The 18,084-nt window shown below is 47.3% G+C and overlaps 1 protein-coding gene across 3 annotated transcripts; it reads left to right on the top strand.

The window, feature by feature from the left end:
• Positions 1 to 57: 57 nt before the first annotated feature.
• On the top strand, positions 58 to 10,781 carry NFKBIL1 (NFKB inhibitor like 1). 3 transcript variants are annotated; one of them, XM_027524119.1, is made up of 5 exons: positions 78 to 145; positions 562 to 663; positions 1,289 to 1,565; positions 9,654 to 9,875; positions 10,000 to 10,781. In XM_027524119.1, exons 3-5 carry the CDS (start codon positions 1,301 to 1,303, stop codon positions 10,587 to 10,589), a joined length of 1,077 nt encoding a protein of 358 aa, XP_027379920.1. In that variant the 5' UTR covers positions 78 to 145; positions 562 to 663; positions 1,289 to 1,300; the 3' UTR covers positions 10,590 to 10,781. The 3 variants fall into 3 exon arrangements, with proteins under 3 accessions (XP_027379919.1, XP_027379920.1, XP_027379918.1); XM_027524118.1 differs by lacking the exon at positions 562 to 663 and having other exon boundaries at positions 58 to 145; XM_027524117.1 differs by lacking the exons at positions 78 to 145; positions 562 to 663 and adding an exon at positions 717 to 890.
• Positions 10,782 to 18,084: the final 7,303 nt, after the last annotated feature.

Here is an 18,084-nt window from a genome sequence, read left to right as displayed (position 1 = left end):
CCTGGTGGCAGCAGAGACCAGGTCCAAAGCTGTTCGCTTACTACAGCAGGTGCAGAGCTTTCCCAGTTGGAAGGAATGGGGGGCGGCGGCCGAGAGAAGAGTGTTTAGGAAAGAAGGCGGCAGAGATTGAGAATGGGGTGAAGAGGTAAGGAAATTATCATGCTTGGTATGTTGGGAACAGAATATCTGGGCTTCTCTGAATTCTTCCAACTTCTCTCCCCCTCTTTTTTCTCCCTCCCATTTCCATCTTTTTTTGCTACATCTTTCCAATTCCAAGTTTCTCCATTCATCTCATTTGCTTTGTCCTACAGTTGTTTTCCTTGTCTTTTACTGTATTTTTCTTCTATGATCTGTCCCTTCCTTGGCCTTACTGTGGTTTGGGGTTTAGTTTTGCATTTTCACTGCGGTTTTTTTCTTGTCTTTATCTCTTCTGTTTTCTCTCTCGTCTCATCTTTTCGTCTATCACTGAACCGTCTCCTCTCTCCTCCCAGTTGAGGGAGGCGGGGTTAAACTCCCCAAGAGCCTTTGCCTCTCTGCTCCTTTTCCTCTCCTGTCTTCCAGACTTCCGGTTTCAGACGGACCCTTTTCTTAAGTTCCCTAGTTTCCCCCCGGAGGCTGGGCCAAGGAAACACCTCCTGCCCCCTCGGGGAGGAACGACATCCGGTAACACGCCTCACAGTTCATTTCCGCCCTTTACCTGCTTCTCGGCTTGCGCCACTTCCGTCAGTCTAGAGTATCTCCGCCCTTCCCGCCTCCCTTCCTCGGAGCGTCTTAAACACGGGCTTCGGGCCTACTGCTCCGGGGGTACTTTGGGGGCGGGGGGGGCAGGTCTGATGAGTAACCCCTCCCCCCAAGTCCCAGAGGGAGAAGCCTCTACATCTGTTTGCCGGGTACATTATACTCAATTTCTAGATCATTATTTGAAATTGTCTGTGACTTTTTAAAATTAAGGTATCTGTTGATAAAAATTTCCCCCATCATTCTGTTTTGTATTATATAACAAAATCCTTTATGGAAATTTACCTGGGCTAATGAGCCTTTAAGTAATCATTTATCCTTTTCTCAAATTTTACATTAAAAAAAAAATGTGACCCCAGCGCCCCTCAAAATTTTTTTCAAACTTCTCATCTGGTAAAGGGATGAGGGTTAGGATTGGCCTCATTTCTTGTTGGAAATTGTCAGAAGAAATGGGGAACCGAAGGGAGAAACAGAGTAGGCCAGAGATGGAGGGGGAGGGACCATCCAAGGCTGGGGTCCTGACTGCTGCCTTCTTATCCTTCTTCCTCAGCCCAAGAGTTCCATGGCCTCCACTTCCCGTCGCCAACGCCGAGAGCGTCGCTTCCGTCGCTATTTGTCTGCAGGACGGCTGGTTCGGGCCCAAGCCCTCCTTCAGCGACACCCAGGCCTTGATGTAGATGCTGGGCAGCCCCCACCTCTGCACCGGGCATGCGCCCGCCACGATGCCCCTGCCCTGTGCCTGCTGCTGCGGCTTGGGGCTGACCCTGCCCACCAGGACCGCCATGGGGACACGGCGCTGCATGCCGCTGCCCGCCAGGGCCCTGATGGTGAGTCTGCCTGGTGGGGAACAAGGTCGTGAGCAACTGATGGGGTCTGAGATGAAGGCCCGTGGTAGAAGAAATAAGCCAGTTGTTTGGTCCTGGGACTCAGGGAAGTAGTTGACCAAATTGGCTTATGGCTATCATTTATGCCTTCACATTACTGAGCTACCACTGTCTGAGGAGCCCAGCATTACCCAAACAGCAACTAGTACTCAAACTTCACATCTCTCTAGATTGTTGTGTGTTAATTGCTCAGTAGGGTCCGACTCTTTGCAACCTCATAGACTGTAGTCCACCTGGCTTCTCTGTCCATGGGATTCTCTGGGCAAGAATACTGGGATGGGTTGCCGTTCCCTTCTCCAGGGGATTTTCCTGGCCCAGGGGTCGAACCCGGGTCTCCTACATTGCAAGAAGTTTCTATACGGTCTGAGCCACAATATCTAGGTTAGCAGCTACTTTTTTCTCTTAACTGGTTGTTTGCCTGTAGTATGAAAAATAAGATAGAGGGTACTCTCTGCAGTTACAATGCATGGATTCAGATCCCAGCTCCACAATTAACAGCTGTGTGTTCTTGGGCAAGTAACTAAACTTTGTTGATGCTTAATTTGTCACTGTGCAAAATTAATTAGTAGCAGCCTTTGCTGTGTGCCAGGCACTTCTCACAAAGCAACTCATTTAGGGCTGCCCTGGTGGCTCAGACAGTAAAAAATCTGCCTGCAGTGAGGGAGACCTGGTTTCAATCCCTGAGTTGGGAAGATCCCCTAGAGGAGGGTATGGCAACCCACTCCAGTATTCTTGCCTGGAGAATCCCCATGGACAGAAGAGCCTGGCGGGCTACAGTGCATGGGGTTGCAAAGAGTCAGACACAACTGGGGGACTAAGCACACAGGCACTTCTCACAAAGCAACTCGTTTAATCCTAACAACTACCCTGTGAAGATATAAGCACTAACATCATCCTTTACTTCTCAGATAAGGAAACAGTACAGAGAAGTAATTTGCCAAAGTCAAACAACTATTAAGTGGTAGAGCAAGGATTGTATCCCAGCAGCCTACCTGGATAGTCTCTGCTGTGTGGTACTTTATAGAATTACACAGTGATAACACCTGTGTTCAAAGCACTCATGCTGTGAATGTTTTTAGCATCAACTGACACAGCACATAATGAAGCACCCAGCACGTGATAGTTCAGTTCAGTCACTCAGTTGTGTCCGACTCTTTGTGACCCCATGGACTGCAGCATGCCAGGCCCTCCTGTCCATTACCAACTCCCAGAGTTTACCCAAACTCATGTCCATTGAGTTGGTGATGCCATCCAACCATCTCATCCTGTGTCGTCCCCTTCTCCTCCTGCCCTCGATCTTTCCTAGCATCAGGGTCTTTTCAAATGAGTCAATTCTTCACATCAGGTGGCCAAAGCATTAGAGTTTCAGCTGCAACATCAGTCCTTCCAAAGAACACCCAGGACTGATCTTTAGGATGGACTGGTTGGATCTCCTTGCAGTCCAAGGGACTCTCAAGAGTCTTCTCCAACACCACAGTTCAAAAGCACCAATTCTTCAGCCCTCAGTTTTCTTTATAGTCCAACTCTCACATCCATACATGACTACTGGAAAAACCAAAGCTTTGACTAGACGGACCTTTGTTGGCAAAGTAATATCTCTGCTTTTTAATATGCTGTCTAGGTTGGTCATAACTTTCCTTCCAAGGAGTAAGCGTCTTTTAATTTCATGGATGCAGTCACCATCTGCAGTGATTTTGGAGCCCAGAAAAATAAAGTCAGCCACTTTCCACTGTTTACCTATCTATTTGCCATGAAGTGATGGGACTGGATACCATGATCTTAGTTTTCTGAATGTTGAGTTTTAAGCCAACTTTTTCACTCTCCTCTTTCACTTTCATCAAGAGGCTCTTTAGTTCTTCTTCACTTTCTGCCATAAGAGTGGTGTCATCTGCATGTCTGAGGTTATTGCTGTTTTTCCCAGCAGTCTTGATTCCAACTTGTGCTTCATCCAGCCCAGCGTTTCTCATGATGTACTCTACATGTAAGTTAAATAAGCAGGGTGACCATCTATAGCCTTGACGTACTCCTTTTCCTATTTGGAACCAGTCTGTTGTTCCATGTCCGGTTCTAACTTTTGCTTCCTGACCTGCATACAGGATTCTCAAGAGGCAGGTCAGGTGGTCTGGTACTCCCATCTCTTTCAGAATTTTCCACAGTTTGTTGTGATAAGCACATGCTAAGCACTCTAGCCATTGTTCCTGTGGGTATTAATAGATCCATACTCCTTTACCCACAGTTCTGAAACTCAGAAACACTCTGAGAACCGTATTTTTTCATCAACCTGCCACCAAACTCATTTGGTGACAAAAATCTAACCTAAACTGAAGCTAATCTATTTATGATATGCTGTTATCCTACTGATGTCAATATTCATACATTTCACTGCAGAAACATTCACATGTTTCGTTACCAGGGCTAGCCTAGCCATGCTCTCCCAGACTACCTGATATACAGTGTACCATTGTCCCTTGGTATCTGAGAGGGATTGGTTCTAGAACCCCCCACTCCCAGGATACCCAAATCCACAGGTGCTCAAGTCCCTTTTATGAAATGGTGTGATGTTTGCATATAACCCATGCACTGTCTTCCTGTAGATTACTTAACATACTTAATCCAATGGAAATGTTACGTAGATAGTTGTAGGCAAACTGCAAATTAAGTTTTGGCTTTTGGAACTTGATGGAATTTTTTTTTCCCCTGAATATTTTAGGTCTATGGTTGGTTGACTCTGCAGATGTGGAACCTGAGAATATGGAGGGTCAACTATATGTACTTTCAGATCAGCTCTTATCAAATCCCCCAAATATCTGCATTCTGGAAAGCCTTTGATATTGATGAGGGCTTGTTGATACTGTAGTGGCAGTGGACGCAGCTCAGAAGAGGTACAACTCTCCCTAAGAAAATAACAGGTGCAATGCCATTTCCCCTTTTAGAAACTTTCCTTCTAGAATAAGAACATTAGATGAAAATCTCTTGGTGGATGAGCAATCTGAACTCAGTTTGATTGCTATTGTCATCCCCCCCAGCTCCCCAAGAATGTACAGGAATCTCACCCACACCCTGAAACCTCCCCCCATATAGTCAAAAATCCCCTATTGTTTAGTTCCCCTAACATAGTGAGATAGGCTGACCTATTCAGATTATTTTTTAACTTAAAGAGAGGAGGTTTACAAAGTGCAGGCACCCAACTTGACAGTTGACACTGTATATGACAACAGAGCAGAATGCCCTGAGGCAGACCTCAGACCCCATCAAGTTCCAGCCCTGGCACTTAATGGGCTGTGTCAAGCCCTCTCCAGTTTAGCCTGCGTGAACCTAATTTGCTTCTCTAGAATGGAGGTTGTGGCAAGTGAGGCAAGCACTTGGTGCAGTTTTGGTATTCACTAGATGATAAGTCAGAGAAGGCAATGGCAACCCACTCCGGTACTCTTGCCTGGAAAATCCCATGGACGGAGGAGCCTGGTACACTGCAGTCCATGAGGTCACTAAGAATCTGACACGACTGAGCGACTTCACTTTCACTTTTCACTTTCATGCATTAGAGAAGGAAACGGCAACCCACTCCAGTGTTCTTGCCTGGAGAATCCCAGGGACAGGGGAGCCTGGTGGGCTGCCGTCTATGGGGTCGCACAGAGTTGGACACGACTGAAGCGACTTAGCAGCAGCAGCAGGTGATTAGTAGGGCTTCCTTAGTGGTCAGCAGTAAAGAATCCACCTGCAGTGCAGGAGATGTGGGTTTGATCCGTGGATTGGGAAGATTCCCTGGAGAAGGAAATGGCAACCCACTCCAGTATTCTCCAGAAAACCCCACAGACACAGGAGCCTGTCGGGTTAGAGTCCATGGGGTCACAAAAAGTCAGATAGGACTTAGTGACTAAACAACAACAAAAGATGAGAAGTACTATTATTTTTATTCTTTTATTACTCAGTTAAGGCTTCTTTAGTGACAGAAATGTCTCTTACAGTAGGTGCTTCCTTCATTATATTGAATTCTAAGAAACATGTGAGATTGATAATTATGGTTCCATTTAAGGATGAGGAAAGCAGGGCCCAGAAACTTCAGGACCTTGCTGAAATTTCACCTACACTCAGGTCACTCCCAGGCCCTCAGGCTTTCCTTCCTCCTGGTCCCCTGCCATCCTCACCACCAGGTGGCCTTCTAACTCCTTGGTAAGAAGGCCCATCTCTAGGGACCATTCTGCCTTAAAATCCAGGTATTTTCTTTGAACAGATGAAATGACCCAGAATTTTCTGGGGGAGGGTGGATTTCCCTTCAGTTCCCATGGTGGGTCCAAGGGATGTGTCAGTTCATTCTGAATTGGCTGGGCTGGGTTGTCACACCCAGTGAGATACCAGTGAATGGCCACTACCTTTGAGGCTTTTAGTAACACCTCCTAGGAAGGTGGTCTTAGCTGTCAGAGACCCCTGTATAAACACACCTTAATCCAACGATAGCCATTCTCTGCCTTCAGCAAGAATGAGTGAACGATGACAAACAGGGTCGTTTTGTCACCATCTTTGCAAAAAGAATAAGTCCAAAGCCAGCTTGATTTTTTGTTTTTATCTCCTGAGTGTAGCATTCACTGCACCTCTGCCCTGTGCCAGCACAGTATGAGACATTTCCCATCCATTACCTACTTTGATCTGCTCAGTAGAAGTAGGCTGTGGCCCTGCTTTACAGATGACTGAGCCATCCGGTTTACGTTCCCTTTGCCTTTCCAACTTAACCTCCCACGGCACACCCACAAACCTGAGACTCCTGCTCCATGACTCTGTCTTCAGTGACCCCAAACCTGTTTTCAACAAGCATGCCTGTCTTTTATCTGCCTCTTGCCTGTCGCCTTCCTGCCGCCCTAGTAAGTTTTCCACCTTGCTAAGTTATTCTCCCTTCACAACCCAATGTAGGCCCCCACCTCCTTCTAGAAGCCCTCTCCAACCAGCTCGCCCACTGTTACCTTTTCTTCCTCTGCATATCAATCATCACTGAATATAAACTTCTGATCTGGCATTTTTTAAAAGTGTTCTGTACCAATTAGTATCAACATCTCATTAAGACAGAAATCGTGTCTCGTTTGGGGGAGAAGAACAGCGCTTCTATCACTAAGATGAAGAACGTGTTTATGCCACAAAGCTTTTTTTCACGTTTATTTTTCCCAGTATAAAAGTACAACATATGAATTAAAGAACATTGGGAAAAGTTGATCTATACTGTTAAATTGTCAGTAAATTTGGTGTTTCAAATAACTGGAGAGGGTGGTGGTGAACTATTTAATAAATGATAACCAGACCATTTGTCTTCTCTGGAGAAAAATAGTCTTACCTTACACCCGACTCAAAAGTAAATTACAGCAGATTAAACATCTAAATGCGACAGGAAGGACTCAAATTCATGAGAGGGTTTTCTCTGGGGGATAAAACTTGGAAGACAGTATCAAAGAAAACTTTAGTTTTATCTCTGATGGTTTTTTTTTTAATAAAATTATTTTGCAAAAATGAAAATACATTCACATACTTTGTGGTAGGAATAGGTTGCTTATCATACTATACTTGGTACTTTTTTCTGGTTTTGAAAAAAATTTTTTTTCTAGGAATAAATATAGTAGGAAAAAACACAAGGGCATAATCTTGGAGTGGAGAAAAACCCTCCTAAGAATGAAATAAAGTCAAAAGCTGTAAGTTGAAAATAGACACAGATTTAATGACAAAAACTTTGAAAAGATAGAGGAAAATATTTACAGTATATGTGAAATAAACACAAAGGATGGGTATCCATATTATATAAATAACTCTCATATCTATCTGTATATTATCCAGGGGAAAAGTAGACACAGAATATGAATATGAAAAACTTTCATTAATAAAGTCTTTTTTTTAATCTATCAGATGGGCAAAATTTAAAGGGTTGGTGATATTCAGATTTGATAAAGGACTTGACAGGCACTCATATATTCTTTTTTTAAATATTTTGATAATTACCTAGTTTATTTCAAGAATAATTGAATAATATTCCTTATCACATATAAAAAGTTTCCTGAAAGTGATAAAACTATAATTTCATTAGGTACTCCTACTTTCTTGATGGGGTATACCTTGGCACAAATTTTTTTGAAAGCAATTTGGCAAAATTGCACATTTTGTTTACTCAGAAATTCCCCTTCTGAGAATCTACCCCACAGAAGTACTGTAAGGAGTCCACAAACACATATGTGTAAGACTGATCATTTTTGGAAACAAAGTCTTTCTATTGGGGGTGGGAAGGTTTGTTTGATATACACAATGGAACACTACACACTCACAAAAAAGAATGAGGTAGGCTATGTATACTCCTGTGGAAATTATAAATGAACTGCTAAATGAAAAAAGAAAGCTACCAAACAACATGTAACTCTTGAAAAGAAATTGTCGTGCATATGTGTTTATATACACCAAGACAGGACTGAAAAGGGACCACACCTAGCTGTTAACAGTGATTAAATTTATTCTTCAATCTTTAAAAAGAAAAGAAAATTTCATATTAGTTATGTCCTTTTCACATTAAAATATCAGCTAGGACTTGGAGGGAAAGCTACTCATAGTCTACCACCCTGAAACTAGAATTTTTACATATTTCTTTCAAATCTGTTTTTCAACCATTGATTTGGTCTCTTTTCACACAATTGTGATTGGATCCTATATACAGTTTTGCAGCCTGCTTTTTCCCCACACCAACATAATCTTTAGTGGCTATTTAATATTCCGTACCAGATTTTACTCATAGTGTTTTATAGTTGGAGGGCTTACCCCTTCAAACCTATGAATTTTAAAACCTCCCATGCAAACCTGAGCACCCACCAACCCTCACACCTGCTGTGAGCCCTGGTGAGAAATAAGCTGTTGAAAGACAAGGCCAGTTGCTGGGTGGGACAAGTTAGGAGGACTTGTGACAGGTCACATCAGTACTAAAGAGAAGTTTCCCCGACCCCTCATCCTGATGTGGTTTGCGTTGAGTGACACTCGAGTGTGCCAGGAGATGGGTAGGGGGCAGTGGGCCTTGGCCAGCCAAGGCTGGACCCATTCTATCTTGTGCCTTCCTGGTACTGACAGGACGGCCCTTCCTCTGTCCCATCGTTTTGCCGGGCAGCCACTATGTTCTAGCATCAGTGAATAAAGATTGAAAGACTGCCTGCCGGCCCACTTCCTCCTGCCCTAGGGAGAAAAAGTAGGTCTACAGGAAGGGAGGGTGGCTTGCTCACCTTCCTCTGTCCTGGGAGTGCAGGGGGGGCTGGTGGCTGTGGCAGGGGGCACTGGTAGGTGCAGTGTTGGCACTCAGCTGACAATGGAGCAGGTGCGTTGAGGTCAGGACTCAGGAAGATGGGCGCTCAGGCATGTCAGTCCCTTTCCCGGTTTCCCCCAGCCTCCTGTCAGCCAGGTTGGGACCTTCTGTCTCAACCCCTTTCCCCTGCCTTAGGTCGGCAGTCATTTGGAAAGAGTTTGCCCTGCTGCTGGGAACATTTCAGTGGCTTAAATTCATTATTGGACTACCTCTCCATTACCCTCTCAGCATCCCCTGGCTAAGGCTGGCTGAGAGATTTCCCTGAGAATATTTATTTTTCTCAGCTTACTGAAAAGTGATATAAAAAGAAAAATATTATGTATTTGTATATTTATAATGGTACAGATCAGGGTGTTCAGATATTCTATATAGGATATAGTTTTGGATGAGAAACACAATAAAAAGTACAAAGTAACGGTATTTTTCAAGCCAAAAAATGGAATATACAGTCAAAGGGAGGCAAGCTAGAAAATATTTGATGTAGTGGAGCTCCCAGGACACCAGATTGGTCTGCAAAGACAGAATATTTTAAACCACCACACTTATTCATGATGTAAAGTATCAATAAGTATTTGTCAGTGACAATGGTTGCCTAGTACCCAGGAGGCATCCGTGTGGGCAACGCTTCCATTGCTCTAAGACCAAGGGAGTGAGTGACCTGCAGATTCAAGATGGCGGCCCTCCCAGCTAATTTGTGCTCACTGCTGTCCCGTCAACAGCCTACACGGATTTCTTCCTGCCACTGCTGAGTCGCTGTCCTTCTGCCATGGGAATAAAGAATAAGGATGGGGAGACCCCAGGGCAGATTCTGGGCTGGGGACCCCCCTGGGATTCTGCTGAGGAGGAGGAGGAAGATGAGGCCTCTAAGGAACGGGAATGGAGACAGAAGCTGCAGGGAGAGCTGGAGGACGAGTGGCAGGAGGTCATCGGGAGATTTGAAGGTAAGGATGCCATTTCCATCCACAGCCGCCCTTCCCCACTGGCTTCCTGTGCTCCCTTCTCCCGAGCTGCCCATCACCTCCTCACAGCCTCTCCGAGACCACCCCCACCTGCCCTCCCAAACAGATGATGCTTCCCATGAGACCCAGGAACCCGAGTCCTTCTCAGCCTGGTCAGATCGCATGGCCCGGGAACATGCCCAGAAGCACCAGCAGCAGCGGCGTGAGGCAGAGGGAGCCTGCCGACCCCCACGGGCTGAGGGCTCCGGGCACAGCTGGCGGCAGCAGGAGGAGGAGCAGCGGCTCTTCCGAGAGCGAGCCCGGGCCAAAGAGGAGGAACTGCGTGAGAGCCGAGCCCGGAGGGCGCAGGAGGCGCTCAGGGATCGCGCTCCGGAGCCGGCCAGAGCTGGGCCCCGGGCAGAGCACCCCAGAGGCGCAGGGCGGGGCAGACTCTGGCGCTTTGGTGATGTGCCTTGGCCCTGCCCTGGGGGAGGGGACCCAGAAGCCATGGCTGCAGCACTGGTGGCCAGGGGTCCCCCCTTGGAGGAACAGGGGGCTCTGAGGAGGTACTTGAGGGTCCAGCAGGTGCGCTGGCACCCTGACCGCTTCCTGCAGCGATTCCGAAGCCAGATTGAGACCTGGGAGCTGGGCCGAGTGATGGGAGCTGTGACAGCCCTTTCTCAGGCCCTGAATCGCCACGCGGAGGCCCTCAAGTGACGCTGAGGGGAGAGCGAGAAACTGCAGGAAGGGCAGGACAGTAGGAAGGTTAAGGTCAGGAGGCCAGTACTGAAGGGCAGAGGATATGGGGTGGGAGCAAAACTGGTAATGAGTGGGGGTGGGGGGATGCGGGCCACCACCCTGCTCCTTGGCTCTGCCATTTCCTAATAAGACCTGGTTCCACGTTGCACACCCGGTGTCTCCTCTGCCTTTTTCCATCACTGTGGTTTTCATCACCCATGACTTCTCATTTCCCACTCCACATGCCAAAACCCGCAGCTCCTATACCCCTGCACCATGCGGGCACACACCGGGGCCCTCTGCTGCAGACTAGAAGCCCCCTGCCCACCCGCCCACAAGGGCGGCGCTAAGAGGACCCAGCTTGTCTGCCCTCCAGTCTCTCCACTTCCTATGCTGGGCTCCTCTCCATTCTTCAGTCAGTGGTTGGAGAAATAGATGTGAACAGAGGCAAAAAGGGGAACAAAGCTAGTTTCCCTCCCCTCCCCAGCCGGAACCACATCCTCCTCCCCACTTAACACCCTCTTCCCCCAACACAGGGCTTTCCCTCTGCTGAGTCACTGAATGATCTGAATTGGGGGCGCCTGGAGTTGGGGGACCATGAGAATGTGGTGGGAGGATGGGGGATAGAAGCAGAAAGGAGAGGGGAAGAGCCCTTGTGGGGGAGTGGAATTTCGGTTACTAAAATTAGGAGCAGGGGAAGGAGGCGGAAAGAGCCAAATTATGTAACCTGGGTTGTCTGCTCTTGGGCAACCAGAGATCCACACCCGAGGCCATCAGTCCCCTCGGGCTTCTCAGTCCTGACTCTCCTCCTCCAGGGCTCCAGTTCTCAACTCCTCCAGCCAGCTTCTGCCCCGATCCTAAACCTGGGCTCCATCTCTGGGCAGCCCCGTCTTGGCCTTCCAGATAAATGTCCCCTTTTCCTGAGGTTAAGGAAAAGGTCCTGGTGGGTGGTGGGAGAGGGTATAGGGTTCCTAAGGCGGGAGGGTAGGGGGAGCACCATCTCTTCCACTCTTCAAACTCGGTCTGCTCTTCAGCTCCCTTGAACTAGGGTAGGAAGTTGCAGACAGCTCCGCACCCTACACCACCGGTGGGATCCCACAGTACTGGCAGGACACAGCAGGAACTCAGGGGCAGGACTCAGGAGAATACGGGCATGCGCCGGCACGTGCGCAGTCCACACATGTCTGCATCAGAGAATGTTGTGAATCAGAACTTATTTTTCAGGTTTGGAATGGAATGCCGGTCTACACAGGAGAATCCCAGGTGTGGAAGCAGAGGGTGATGGGGGACAGGGAGGGAAAGTCTCTGGAAGCATGGGCACACTAGGTGGGTGTGAGACCCTCGGTGAAGACCAGAGAGCCAACAGGCCCCAGGTCTCCCAGGACCCGGCAGATGTTCAGGGGGCAGGAGGAGGGAGGGCTGATGAGAAAGATCCTGTGAGAGGAAGCTGCCGTGATTCAGAGAAGAGACTGAGCTGTGAGCAACCCAAGCGTCCGGTTCCTCTCACAGGCCGGAGACTTCGGAAGTAGCATGCAAAGAACTCAAGTTCGAAGTGGCGGGGGTGGAGTTGGGGTTAGGATCTTTAAGCTGGGGCTGGAAAAGTGAGCAACAGAAAACTCTGGTGTCCAAATTTGTTCCTTCACCCAGGAGACAGTCTGGTTTTTAAGCACATCATTGGCCCTTCTGTGAGAGTCACATAAAACCAAAGCAAAATAAGTCCCACTCTCTGGCCCCCCGACCTCCCTCTTTTCAACGTCTCTCCCTGGTGTCTGGCCCCCAGCCCGGTTGGGGGTTCCCCTGAGATGAGGGCTGCTCACTTTCTCTGACCACACGGTTTCCGCTTCTGTGTCTCTTATTTCCTAAGCTGATAAAAATACTGAGCCCTAGAGGCCTTGGCTTCCTCTGACCCCCTGGGGCCAGGCAGCAGGCATCCTGTCTTCCACAGTTGGGGTGGGGAGGGGAAGCAGGGATCCCCAAGGGGTGACTCAGAGCCTTCTGTGCAACCCTGGGGACATGGACATGTGCAGCCTTGCTCTAGAACTGGAACGAGGAATTGCTTCTCAGTTGAGGGTGCACTGGGTCTCAGATAGAGACATGGGGTTGGGAATGAGACTGATGAGATTGAAGAGGGTCCCTTGGGAGATTGGGGTTGGGGCAGGTCTGGTTAAGTCAGGAAAGGCGTGTGGGAGGGACTGTCCTCACTGCAGTTCAGCTGAGCATCAAGTAGCCCAAAGATAAATGCAAACTGCTTCAAATTTGCTGTCCAGTAGGGGAGGCAGACCTAATCAACTGATTCAAGGCATGCTGAGTGAACTAGATAGAGTAAGGTATGGTGGGTGTAGAAGGTGGGGGGGTGGGGCGGGGGGTGTGTTCCGTCTGCAAGCACCCAGCAGGCTCTGAGGGAGGAGAGGCCATTTGATGAACAGGTGGGATTTCTGGGGGAGGGGGTGAGTGAAAGGGCCCCGGAGAGGAGTGAAACAGCTTGAGCAGAGGCTGAGAGTCAGAAAACAGTGTATGTTCAGGAAAGGCAAGCATCCTGAGGTAGGTGGAGTGCAGGTATGAGGAAGCATGTGTTGAGGAAAGGACAAAGAATGTCAAGGTAAGGGATGTGTGGACTTGGCAGGCAGTGGCACTGTGGCAGCTCGGGGTGGGGGGACAGGGACTGCTTCACGTGTACAGACAATTAAAACAGGTGCTGTGGGCAGTGGGGGGACACATTCTATGTGTTAACCATGTCACACCCTTTTCCCAACATCAGAATCCTGCCAGCAACTGTCCAGAAGGATCTCCGTTATACAGATGAGACTGAGGCTCATAAATGTATTGTAACTTACAGTCACACAGCTACAAAGTATGGACTTAGCGTTAAATCATTTTACCCCAAAGCCTGTGTACTCTGCTTAAGTCCCAATAACTCCAAGTGGCATTAAAGGAAGGGACAAATCTTATAACTTTGAGAGGGATAAGTCATTAGGATGTGCCAGCTGACTGGATGGTGGGAGTGAGGGAAGAGGAGTCCTAGATGGTTCCAAGTTTTCAGCCAAGGGCATAAGAAAGACCAGAATACCCTAAACCAAGGAGGTATGTGGCTGAGGGGAAAATGAGTTGATTTCAGACAATCAAATTTTTATTAAGTACCTGATAGGAGCAGACTGCTCTGCTAGACAATGGATATAAGTGAAATAAAGTCATTGCCCTCAAAGGGCTTGCAGTCTATTGAAATGATTAACAAACAAGTGGGCTTCCCAGGTGTGCTCAGTGGTAAAGAATCCACCTGCCAGTGCAGGAGATGCAAGAGACGCAGATTTGATCCCTGGGTTGAGAAGATCCCCTCAAGCAGGAGACAGTAACCTGCTTCAAGATTCTTGCAGAGAAAATTCCATGGAAGATGATCCTGGCAAGCTACAGTCCATGGGGTGGCAGAGTCAGACACGGCTGAGCACACATTTCACATTTAGGCTGCAATGAACCAAGTGATCTAATGTAGGTGGAACAAAGTAACAGAAATCGTAGGGATTTCTCCAGGGTTCTCCTGTGTACAAACAAGCACCAGCCACATATGATGACAGGAGGTGCACCTGCTTAGAATAATACAGTGCTCGAGAAGGTCCTGCAGGGTTGGAGGTAGCAGCATGACCCTGAAGTGCAGGTTTCCAGCAGGCAGGTCTGGAGCTCAAAAGAAAAGTTGGAGTGGCTGGAGACACAGCTTTGGGCATCCTTTTCTGAGTGGACAGGATCCCTCCAAGAGAGGGTGATCAGAAGAACCTTGAGGATGGTCAAAGGGAGGGAAGCCAATAAAGGAGAGAGATTGAAGGGACAGAAAAGTAGGGCAAGAGAGGTGTGCCAAGCAGAGCCCGGGCAGCCACATCTGACACTTCAAAGAAGTCTAATAGGTGAGAGTTCAGAAGATCCTTTGGGTTCAGGACTAGACGATTACAAATTTTGAGAAAACAGTTTCCACTTATCAGAGGGGCAGAAGTCGCTTTACATAGGTTTAAGGAATGAGTGGGAGGTGAGGCAAAGGAGGAGCTGAGTACAAAGTTGTAGAATGGTGAATACTGAAGGTAACCGAGAACCATCTCTCTTTCAACCCACAACTTTTACAGTGAGGAAAATTTTACCAGTTCCCGAAAAAGTGGTTAGTTAGAGGGCTAGTTTCTTGAGACATCACACAGAAAAGGAAGGTGAGAGGTGGAATGGACATTTAAGGGAGAGAGTCCAGGAAAGGCTTTTTATTTTTGAGAAGTAAAGTTGAGTATATAAAATGAAGGCACATGGAAAGAGATACTGAAAACAAGGAAGAGGGGAAAGGGAATGGTAAACATGGGGAAGTGAAATACAGAGTACAAAGAGTCTACCTTAGGAGAAAGAGTCCTCTGACTCAAGAAGAAAAAGGAAACATGAAGGGAAAATAAGACAATAAAGAAGTACTCCTTAGGTGACCCTAAGTTCAATAAAAGCCTAATAGCATCACTGAGAGTAAAGAGCTAGGGAGGTATGTAGATTTAGAACATGGAGGAGTAGATATAGTACTGCAGGAGTAGAACTAGGAAGTCAACAAACAAAGATTAGGGGACCTTAAGGGCTTCCTGAGGTTAGATGACCAGGATTAGTAATAGGCCTCTTCTGAGGATATGACTCTCCTATGATGCTTGGCAGTCCAGGAGAAGGACCCAAGAATGAGACCACTGAGTTTACCCAAATCAAGTTTTTCAAGATCTTATTGGTAGAATATCAGGTAGGGAAGGAGAGGTGAAGAAAGACTGATCTAGATACACGAATTGTTAGATGCGTGGTAGAGATGCTGGTGGAGGAGATTGTGTTATGAAGACCAGAACATGGAAGATGCAAAGGCATGGATTTCAAGAGAGGAGGAGATTATCAGTGGTGCCAAGGGGGGAGAGGACAGCGCCCTCTCCTGCCCCCTGCTCCTAGTGATGGGTGTGGAAGAAAGGGCAGCCTTCACCATAGACAGAATGAACGTTCTTAGGGAAAAGCCAGGTTTCAATGTCCCAGAGGAAGATGCTTTCAAAAGTGAAATAGAGGATTTAAATATATAAGGAGTTCCATAAAATATTGTGGAATGGGTTGTTACAAGCATCCTGTGTTGGATAGGGGATAGAATCCAGGGAGGTTGAATCCCAGTGAGAGTTCTAGAGAAAACTAAGTCTGGAGGGTTTTGCTTCTAGAAGAAAGAGGTTGCTGCTTCTGACATTTAGAATAGGAGATACATTGCATTTATCATAAAGGAAAACATAAATACCTCAAAGGGATCTTAGGAGTGTGTGTAAGGTATTTCTTCCATCTCCATGGCTTTCTTTGTGCTGACAGTTCCCACTGTTGACAATCTAGTTCTGACGTTGCCTCTGAAATCTAGACTCACATATATTGATAGAATTGCCAAGTGACATTTCTTGGCAAGACTGAAATGTTATCCAAGACTTCGATATCTGGCCAATAGATTTAAATCCAAAATTGAACTTCTGGTTCTCCCATCCCATCAGAATCCTGCTTCTGTCTCAGTCTCCCCATCTTCCACCCCCCTCATCATCAATCCATCATCTGGGCCTGTCAATTCTACCCCTGAAATGTATCTCAGTATGTCCCAAATTTGTCTACTTCTGTCCCATCTTCAGGGCAGCCACTGTCTTCTCCCCAGGATTACTGCAGTTGTCTCCTACCTGGTGTCCCTGCTTGCAGTCTTACTCCCCACAGTCCAGTCTAAACACAGGAGCCACAGTGATCTTTTAAAAACGTGAATCCAATCACTTTTACCTCACACCTCCTTCTCTCCTATACATGGACACACCCTGACACCCTCCAAAGGTCCCCCTGGTTGACAACAGTTCAGATGCTTTACCTGTCTTTGCAGGGCCCTGCATGCTCTGGTCCGTGCCGTGCCCCTGTTCTCTGAGCTTATCCATCTCCCACTCTCTCTGATCCAGCCTCACTGGCTTCCCTTCCGTTCCTCAGTGCCCCCAGCTCATTTCCATCTTCCGGCCTTTGCAGTAGCTGTTCCCTTTGCCTGGACTGCTTCTCCCCGCAAACCTTCACTCAGCCACTCCTGTCATTTAGGTCTCAGCTTAAAATGCCATTTACTCGGAAAGGACTTTTCTGACCACAGTGTCTAAAGTAGATCCCTGCCGCTCTTAGCACACGTCCCTATCTTATTTCCTCATAGCACTACTTACTGCTTTCTTCTTCAGTGTATTTCTTTCTGCCTTGCCTCACTAGAAGGAAAGCTTCCCGATGGCAGGTGCATTGTCTGACCTGTTTATATCCTTACTGCCTGGAATAGTGCCCAGCACGCAGTAAGCTCCCAATCAGTAGGTGTCCAGTATGCTACTGGGAAGAGCAGAGAAACAGCTCCAGAAAGAGTGAAGAGATTGGGCTAAACCAGCAATGTCACTGTCTGGTGGTCAAAGTCAAGTCCAATGCTTTAAGTTCCCAAAAAAGACTCGTTAAATGGAAGGATGAGTTAATAATGGGGAAAAGCAGGATAAAGCTCAACTTCACATTTGTAGCTCAGATTGAACTTACATTTCAAGTCAGGTTTAACTATAGGGTTAGGAATGGAGATGGGTTAATTCCAAGATGAGCTCTAGAAACAGTGCTGGGTTAGTTTAGTGCATAAGTTTATTTAGGGGGTTCATTATTGAAATGTGTTTAGATTTGAGGTTAGGGTTGATTTTGAGTTGCGATTTGGGTTGAGGTTAAGTATGGGTTAGGATCAAAGTTGACATTAAATCCCAGGTTAGGTTTTGAGGCTAAGTTCAGGTTTGAGGCTGGTATCATTTCAACCTCATTTGGAGGGCTCAGCAATTTCACTAGTTTTCTCCACAGAGACCACTGTAGAAACTGTACTTCCTTGGGTTTGGAGCACAAGACTCTAGTCATCACCCCTCCCACTCAGGGAAAGCCCCAAACCAACTGCTGGCCTCCTCAAGAAAGAAACTGAATTTCACACAACCTCCGAAACTAAGATTGAAACCAAGATTGGTCCATCTCGAGGAGCGTCCCTCAGCGCATCGCAAACGCCTGTGACACAGACCAGCTCTCCTCTTTCCTTCCTCCCTCTCATGTCTCCCTCTCTCTCCTCCTTGCCTTCCCCTTTCGCCCTTCCATGTCCCAATTTTCCTCTCTGACCAAAGCTTCTCCACTTCTGTTTTTCATCATTAATTGCAATGTCATTTTACACTTTATTAGTAATATAGCTGAGGTCTCCAAGTCCATCAGCTCCTACCATTGGAGAGGCAGAAAAAGACAGCAGGAAAGAAAAGGGACTCCAGAGAAAGAGGGGCCCAGAGCAAAGGGAAGGAACAGGGACCAAGAGGGAGGCCAGCAGGGACACAGGACACAGGTTAAAAGAAAGAATATGATGCCAATAGAGGCCAAGATGCTTCAAAAGGGGCACCTGTGGCTGCCCTTCTTCCACCATCACACCTGGTAAGCCACCAAGACCTGTTGATTTTTG

This window comes from Bos indicus x Bos taurus, chromosome 23 (genome assembly GCF_003369695.1).
Source record: "Bos indicus x Bos taurus breed Angus x Brahman F1 hybrid chromosome 23, Bos_hybrid_MaternalHap_v2.0, whole genome shotgun sequence".
Classification (NCBI taxonomy): Eukaryota; Metazoa; Chordata; class Mammalia; order Artiodactyla; family Bovidae; genus Bos; species Bos indicus x Bos taurus.
This window is presented reverse-complemented; position numbering and strand designations above follow the sequence as displayed.

Coding starts and splice junctions, on each gene's coding strand:
- NFKBIL1 (XM_027524117.1), top strand. CDS start 834: ATGAGTAACCCCTCCCCCCAAGTCCCAGAGGGAGAAGCCTCTACATCT. Junction 1,566..9,653: donor TGCCCGCCAGGGCCCTGATG/GTGAGTCTGCCT, acceptor TCCCGTCAACAG/CCTACACGGATTTCTTCCTG. Junction 9,876..9,999: donor GGTCATCGGGAGATTTGAAG/GTAAGGATGCCA, acceptor CCTCCCAAACAG/ATGATGCTTCCCATGAGACC.